The sequence below is a fragment of the Lontra canadensis genome, unplaced genomic scaffold (assembly GCF_010015895.1).
Source record: "Lontra canadensis isolate GAN:19392208 unplaced genomic scaffold, GSC_riverotter_1.0 scaffold121, whole genome shotgun sequence".
Taxonomy (NCBI): domain Eukaryota; kingdom Metazoa; phylum Chordata; class Mammalia; order Carnivora; family Mustelidae; genus Lontra; species Lontra canadensis.
The window spans coordinates 348,778-356,746 of NW_022631115.1; the positions used below are offsets into that span (position 1 = coordinate 348,778).

Here is a 7,969-nt window from a genome sequence, read left to right on the forward strand (position 1 = left end):
TACCATGTTATACATAATACCTCTATGGTTTTTTTATTTTATAATTGGAAGTTTGTACCTTTGGCCACAGTCATCCATTTCACTCTCCCTTCACTGCAACCTTTGACAGTTGCCAGTCTGTTCTGTGTATCTATGAGCTCAATATTTCTTTTTTTAAGATTCCATATATAAATGAAATCATATGGTGTTTGTCTTTCTTTGACTTATTTCACTTATTATAACGCCTTCAAGTTCCATCTATTTGGTCACAAACAGCAATATTTTTTCTTTATTACCAAATAACATTTCATTGTATGTGTATGTATAATGTGCTTAATATTGAATAAATAAAATACTATACATACCACGTTTTATTCATTTCATTTATGTACTGATCTATCAGTGGTCACTTAGGTTGTTTCCATATCTTGGCTAATGTAAATAATGCTACATACATCTTTTCGAGGCAGTGTTTTTGTTCTTCAGATAAATACCCACAAGTACAAATGCTGGGTAGTATGGTATTTCTTTTTTAAATTTTTTGAGAAAACTCCATACTGTTTTCTGTAGTGGCTTCACGAATTTACATTTCCACTAAAACAGTGTGTGAGAGTTCCCTTTTCTCCACATCCTTGCCAATACTTGTTATTTGTTGTCTTTTGATACTAGCTATTCTAACAGATGTGAGGTTATAATCTCATTGTGATTTTGATTTGCATTTCCCTGATGACTAGTGATATTGAAATCTTTTCATATACTTGTTGGCCATCTGTATATCGTCTTTGAAAAAATGTCAGTTCAAATTCTCTGCCCATTTTTTTTTTTTTATCATGAAAAAACTGTATTTAGATTTAGCCAGCTGGACTCAGTTTAGATGATCCCAATTTTGTTGGCAACATCCAAAGCATCATAGCCAGGGGCCAGCTGAACGTATGCCTTCTTCTCTCCATTAGGCCTGATTAAGGTGTTGACCTTGGCTTCATCAATGTCATAGAGCTTCTTCACAGCCTGTTTGATCTGGTGCTTGTTGGCCTTGACATCCACAATGAACACAAGTGTGTTGTTGTCTTCTATTTTCTTCATGGCTGACTCAGTAGTCAGGGGGAACTTGATGATGGCATAGTGATCAAGCTTGTTTCTCCTGGGGGCGCTCTTTCGAGGGTATTTGGGCTGCCTTCGGAGACGCAGAGTCTTGGGTCGTCGGAAAGTAGGTGATGTGCGGATCTTCTTTTTTTTGTGACTGTGGACACCTTTCAGCACCGCTTTCTTGGCCTTAAAAGCCTTTGCTTTGGCTTCGGCTTTGGGAGGGGCAGGGGCTTCCTTCTTAGCTTTCGGCGCCATCTTCATAAAAGGGATTTCCCCTCTGCCCGTTTTTTATTGGATTATTAGTTTGCTATTAAGTTACATGAGTTATTTGTATATTTGCATATTAACCCTTTATTGGATATATGATTTTACAGATATTTTTTCCCATTCTGTAGGTTGCCTTTTGACTTTCTTGTTGGTTTCCTTTGCTGTGCAGAAGCTTTTTTAGTTTGAGGTAGTCCATTTGTATATTTTTGCTTTTATTGTCTTTGCTTTTGATATCAAATCCAAAAAATCATCACCAAGACCACTGTCAGCATACTTACCACTTATGTTTTCTTGTAGGAAGCTTATGGTTTCAAGCCTTATGTTTAAGTCTTTAATTATTTTAATTGATTTTGTATGTAATGTAAGATAGTGGTCCTATTTCATTCTTTTTCATGTGGCTGTGCAGTTTTCCCAGCACCATTTATTAAACAGAGTTTTCTTTCCTCATTGTATATTCTTGGCTTCTTTGCCACAAGTTAAATGACCATATTTGTGAAGGGAGTTTGGGGAGGAGGGTTCTCTATCTGTTCCATTGATCTGTCTGTTTTTATGCCAATACCATACTGTTTTGATAACTCTGGCATTGTAATACCGTTCAAAATCAAGGAGCATGCTGCCTCCAGCTTTGTTCTTCTTTCTCAAGATTGCTTTAGCTATTTGGCATCTTTTGTGGTTTTATTCATATTTTAGGATTTTTCTATTTCTGTGAAAAATGTCATTGAAATTTTGGTAGGGATTAAACTGAATTGCTTTGAGTAGTATGGCCATTTTAACAGTATTAATTCTACCAATCTATGAGTATGAGTGTGGGCTATCTTTTCATTTACTTGTGTCTTCTCAGTTTCTTCCATTAGTGTCTTCTAGTTTACAGGATAGAAATCTTTCACCTCCTTGGTAAATTTTTTTCCTAGGTATTTTATTCTTTTTGATGCAATTGTAAATGAGATTGTTTTCTTAATTTCTCTGACTGTGGTTAATGTATAGAAAGTAATTGATTTTTGAATGTTGACTTTGGCAACTTAACTTAATTCATTTCTTAATTCTTTTTTTTTTTAATTTATTAATGAGAGAGAAAGAGAGGGAGGGAGTGCACGCACACGCAGGCTCATCCCAGAACCCAGAACCCAGAACCCTGAGATCATGACCTAAGGTGAAGGCAGGTGCTTAACTGACTGAGCCACTCAGGCACTCCTCATTTCTTAGTTCTAACAGCTTTTTTGGTGGTGTCTTTAGTGTTTCCTATAAATATTATCATGTTACCTATAAACAGGTACTTCTTCCTTTCCAGTTGGATGACTTTTATTTCTTTATCTTACCTAATTACTCTGGCTAGGACTTCCAGTGCTACATTGAATGAAAGGCAAGCATGGACATCCTTGTCTTGTCCCTGACCCTAGAGGAAAAGTGTTCAGCTTTTTACTGTTCAGTATCACGTTAGCTGTGGGTTTGTCATAGATGACCCTTATTATGTTAAGGCACATTCATGGTTTGTTGAGAGTTTTTATCATAAATTGATGTTGAACTTTGTCAAATGCCTTTTCTGCATCTATTGAGATAATTATGATTTTTATCCTTCATTCTGGTAATGTTGTTTGTCATATTAATTGATTTGTAAGCATTGAACCATCTTTGCATCCCTAGAATAAATCCCATTTCATCATGGTGTATGATCCTTTTAATGTATTGTTACATACAATTTGCTAATATTTTGTTGAGGAGTTTTGCATTTATGTTCATCGGGGTAATGGGCTGAAATTTCTTTTCTTATGGCATCTTTGTCTGGTTGTGGTATCAAGGTAATGTTAGCCTTATTAAAAAAAATTGGAAGTGTTTCCTCCTCTTCTAATTTTTGGAAGAGTTTGAGAACACTTGGTATTAATTTGTCTTTGGATGTTTGGTAAAATTCTCCAGTTAAGCTGTCTGGTCCTGGACTTTTGTTTGTTGGGAGGGTTTTGATTACTGATTCAGTCTACATACTATTAATTGGTTTGTTCTGATTACCTTAGTCCCTTATGGTTCAGTCTTTGTAGGTTGCATGTGTCTAGGAAATAATCCGTTTCTTACAAATTGTCAAATTTGTTGACAGGTAATTATTTCTTTCTTTTTTTTAAATTTTTTATTTCAACAGTCAACACAACTAAAAGCCAACCTACAGAATGGGAGAAGATATTTGCAAATGTCTTACCAGATAAAGGGATTAGATCCAAAATCTATTAAGACCTTATCACACTCAGCATCCCCCAAAAAGTAAATATTCAGGAAAAGGGTAGAAGACATGAACAGATATTTCTCCAAAGAAGACATACATATGGCCAACAGACACATGAAAAATGCTCAACATCAGTCATCATCAGGGAAACACAAATCAAAACCACAATGAGATACCACCTGACATATAATTATTTTTTTTAAATAATTTTATTTTTTATAAACATATATATATATATATATATATATATTTTTTTTTTCCCCCCAGGGGTACAGGTCTGTGAATCTCCACGTTTACAAACTTCACAGCACTCACCATAGCACATACCCTACCCAATGTCCATAACCCCCCCCTTCTCCCAACCCCCCTCTGCCCAGCAACCCTCAGTTTGTTTTGTGAGATTAAGAGTCACTTATGGTTTGTCTCCCTCCCAATCCCAACTTGTTTCATTTACTCTTCTCCTACCACATTAACCCCCCATGTTGCATCTCCTCTCCCTCATATCAGGGAGATCATATGATAGTTGTCTTTCTCCGATTGACTTATTTCGCTAAGCATGATACCCTCTAGTTCCATCCACGTCGTCGCAAATGGCAAGATTTCATTTCTTTTGATGGCTGCATAGTATTCCATTATATATATATACCACATCTTCTTTATCCATTCGTCTGTTGATGGACATCTAGGTTCTTTCCATAGTTTGGCTATTGTAGACATTGCTGCTATAAACATTCGGGTGCACGTGCCCCTTCGGATCACTACGTTTGTATCTTTAGGGTAAATACCCAGCAGTGCAATTGCTGGGTCATAGGGTAGTTCTATTTTCAACATTTTGAGGAACCTCCATGCTGTTTTCCAGAGTGGTTGCACCAGCTTGCATTCCCACCAACAGTGTAGGAGGGTTCCCCTTTCTCCGCATCCTCGCCAGCATCTGTCATTTCCGGACTTGTTAATTTTAACCATTCTGACTGGTGTGAGGTGATATCTCATTGTGGTTTTGATTTGTATTTCCCTGATGCCGAGTGATATGGAGCACTTTTTCATGTGTCTGTTGGCCATCTGGATGTCTTCTTTGCAGAAATGTCTGTTCATGTCTTCTGCCCATTTCTTGATTGGATTTTTTGTTCTTTGGGTGTTGAGTTTGCTAAGTTCTTTATAGATTTTGGACACTAGCCCTTTATCTGATATGTTGTTTGCAAATATCTTCTCCCATTCTGTCAGTTGTCTTTTGGTTTTGTGAACTGTTTCCTTTGCTGTGCAAAAGCTTTTGATCTTGATGAAATCCCAATAGTTCATTTTTGCCCTTGCTTCCCTTGCCTTTGGCGATATTCCTAGGAAGATGTTGCTGCGGCTGAGGTCGAAGAGGTTGCTGCCTGTGTTCTCCTCAAGGATTTTGATGGATTCCTTTCTCACATTGAGGTCCTTCATCCATTTTGAGTCTATTTTCGTGTGTGGTGTAAGGAAATGATCAAATTTCATTTTTCTGCATGTGGCTGTCCAACTTTCCCAACACCATTTATTGAAGAGGCTGTCTTTTTTCCATTGGACATTCTTTCCTGCTTTGTCGAAGATGAGTTGACCATAGAGTTGAGGGTCTATTTCTGGGCTCTCTATTCTGTTCCATTGATCTATGTGTCTGTTTTTGTGCCAGTACCATGCTGTCTTGATGATGACAGCTTTGTAATAGAGCTTGAAGTCCGGAATTGTGATGCCACCAACTCTGGCTTTCTTTTTCAATATTCCTTTGGCTATTCGCGGTCTTTTCTGGTTCCATATAAATTTTAGGATTATTTGTTCCATTTCTTTGAAAAAAATGGATGGTCCTTTGATAGGAATTGCATTAAATGTGTAGATTGCTTTAGGTAGCATAGACATTTTCACAATATTTATTCTTCCAATCCAGGAGCATGGAACATTTTTCCATTTCTTTGTGTCATCCTCAATTTCTTTCATGAGTACTTTATAGTTTTCTGTGAATAGATTCTTAGTCTCTTTGGTTAGGTTTATTCCTAGGTATCTTATAGTTTTGGGTGCAATTGTAAATGGGATTGACTCCTTAATTTCTCTTTCTTCTGTCTTGTTGTTGGTGTAGAGAAATGCGACTGATTTCTGTGCATTGATTTTATATCCTGACACATTACTGAATTCCTGTACAAGTTCTAGCAGTTTTGGAGTGGAGTCTTTTGGGTTTTCCACATATAGTATCATATCATCTGCGAAGAGTGATAGTTTGACTTCTTCTTTGCCGATTTGGATGCCTTTAATTTCTTTTTGTTGTCTGATTGCTGAGGCTAGGACTTCTAGTACTATGTTGAATAGCAGTGGTGATAACGGACATCCCTGCCGTGTTCCTGACCTTAGCGGAAAAGCTTTCAGTTTTTCTCCATTGAGAATGATATTTGCAATGGGTTTTTCATAGATGGCTTTGATAATATTGAGGTATGTGCCCTCTATCCCTACACTTTGAAGAGTTTTGATCAGGAAGGGATGCTGTACTTTGTCAAATGCTTTCTCAGCATCTATGGAGAGTATCATATGGTTCCTGTTTTTTCTTTTATTAATGTGTTGTATCACATTGATTGATTTGCGGATGTTGAACCAACCTTGCAGCCCTGGAATAAATCCCACTTGGTCGTGGTGAATAATCCTTTTAATGTACTGTTGAATCCTATTGGCTAGTATTTTGGTGAGAATTTTTGCATCTGTGTTCATCAAGGATATTGGTCTGTAGTTCTCTTTTTTGATGGGATCCTTGTCTGGTTTGGGGATCAAGGTGATGCCTCATAAAATGAGTTTGGAAGTTTTCCTTCCATTTCTATTTTTTGGAACAGTCTCAGGAGAATAGGAATTAGTTCTTCTTTAAATGTTTGGTAGAATTCCCCCGGGAAGCCGTCTGGCCCTGGGCTTTTGTTTGTTTGGAGATTTTTGATGACTGTTTCAATCTCCTTACTGGTTATGGGTCTGTTCAGGCTTTCTATTTCTTCCTGGTTCAGTTGTGGTAGTTTATATGTCTCTAGGAATGCATCCATTTCTTCCAGATTGTCAAATTTGTTGGCATAGAGTTGCTCATAATATGTTCTTATAATTGTCTGTATTTCTTTGGTGTTAGTTGTGATCTCTCCTCTTTCATTCATGATTTTATTTATTTGGGTCCTTTCTCTTTTCTTTTTGATAAGTCTGGCCAGGGGCTTATCAATCTTATTAATTCTTTCAAAGAACCAGCTCCTAGTTTCGTTGATTTGTTCTATTGTTTTTTTGGTTTCTATTTCATTGATTTCTGCTCTGATCTTTATGATTTCTCTTCTCCTGCTGGGTTTAGGGTTTCTTTCTTGTTCTTCCTCCAGCTCCTTTAGGTGTAGGGTTAGGTTGTGTACCTGAGACCTTTCTTGTTTCTTGAGAAAGGCTTGTACCGCTATATATTTTCCTCTCAGGACTGCCTTTGTTGTGTCCCACAGATTTTGAACTGTTGTATTTTCATTATCATTTGTTTCCATGAATTTTTTCAATTCTTCTTTAATTTCCTGGTTGACCCATTCATTCTTTAGAAGGATGCTGTTTAGTCGCCATATATTTGGGTTCTTTCCAAATTTGCTCTTGCGATTGAGTTCTAGCTTCAGAGCATTGTGGTCTGAAAATATGCAGGGAATGATCCCAATTTTTTTATAACAGTTAAGACCTGATTTAGAACCAAGGATGTGATCTATTCTGGAGAATGTTCCATGTGCACTAGAGAAGAATGTGTATTCTGTTGCTTTGGGATGAAATGTTCTGAATATATCTGTGATGTCCATCTGGTCCAGTGTGTCATTTAAGGCCTTTATTTCCTTGTTGATCTTTTGCTTGGATGATCTGTCCATTTCAGTGAGGGGAGTGTTAAAGTCCCCTACTGTTATTGTATGATTGTCGATGTGTTTCTTTGATTTTGTTATTAATTGGTTTCTATAGTTGGCTGCTCCCACGTTAGGGGCATAGATATTTACAATTGTTAGATCTTCTTGTTGGACAGATCCTTTGAGTATGATATAGTGTCCATCTTCATCTCTTATTATAGTCTTTGGTTTAAAATCTAAGTGATCTGATATAAGGATTGCCACTCCTGCTTTCTTCTGATGTCCATTAGCATGGTAAATTCTTTTCCACCCCCTCACTTTAAATCTGAAAGTGTCTTCAGGTTTAAAATGAGTTTCTTGTAGGCAACATATAGATGGGTTTTGTTTTTTTTTATCCATTCGGATACCCTGTGTCTTTTGATTGGGGCATTTAGCCCATTAACATTCAGGGTAACTATTGAGAGATATGAATTTAGTGCCATTGTATTGCCTGTAAGGTGACTGCTATTGTATATTGTTTCTGTTCCTTTCTGATATACTACTTTTAGGCTCTCTCTTTGCTTAGAGGACCCCTTTCAATATTTCCTGTAGAGCTGGC

At 37.0% G+C, this 7,969-nt stretch overlaps 2 protein-coding genes across 4 annotated transcripts in view; one reads left to right on the forward strand and one right to left on the reverse strand.

The window, feature by feature from the left end:
• Positions 1 to 7,969, forward strand: part of SPIDR (scaffold protein involved in DNA repair) — a 490,566-nt gene that overhangs the window by 310,574 nt on the left and 172,023 nt on the right. The gene's annotated exons all lie outside the window — the stretch shown is intronic.
• LOC116857239 (60S ribosomal protein L23a-like) lies at positions 850 to 1,326 on the reverse strand. Its single transcript, XM_032841173.1, has one exon. It carries the CDS (start codon positions 1,324 to 1,326, stop codon positions 850 to 852), a length of 477 nt encoding a protein of 158 aa, XP_032697064.1.

Excerpts from the sequence above, each read along its gene's own strand:
- LOC116857239 (XM_032841173.1), bottom strand. The coding sequence starts at position 1,326 with ATGAAGATGGCGCCGAAAGCTAAGAAGGAAGCCCCTGCCCCTCCCAAA.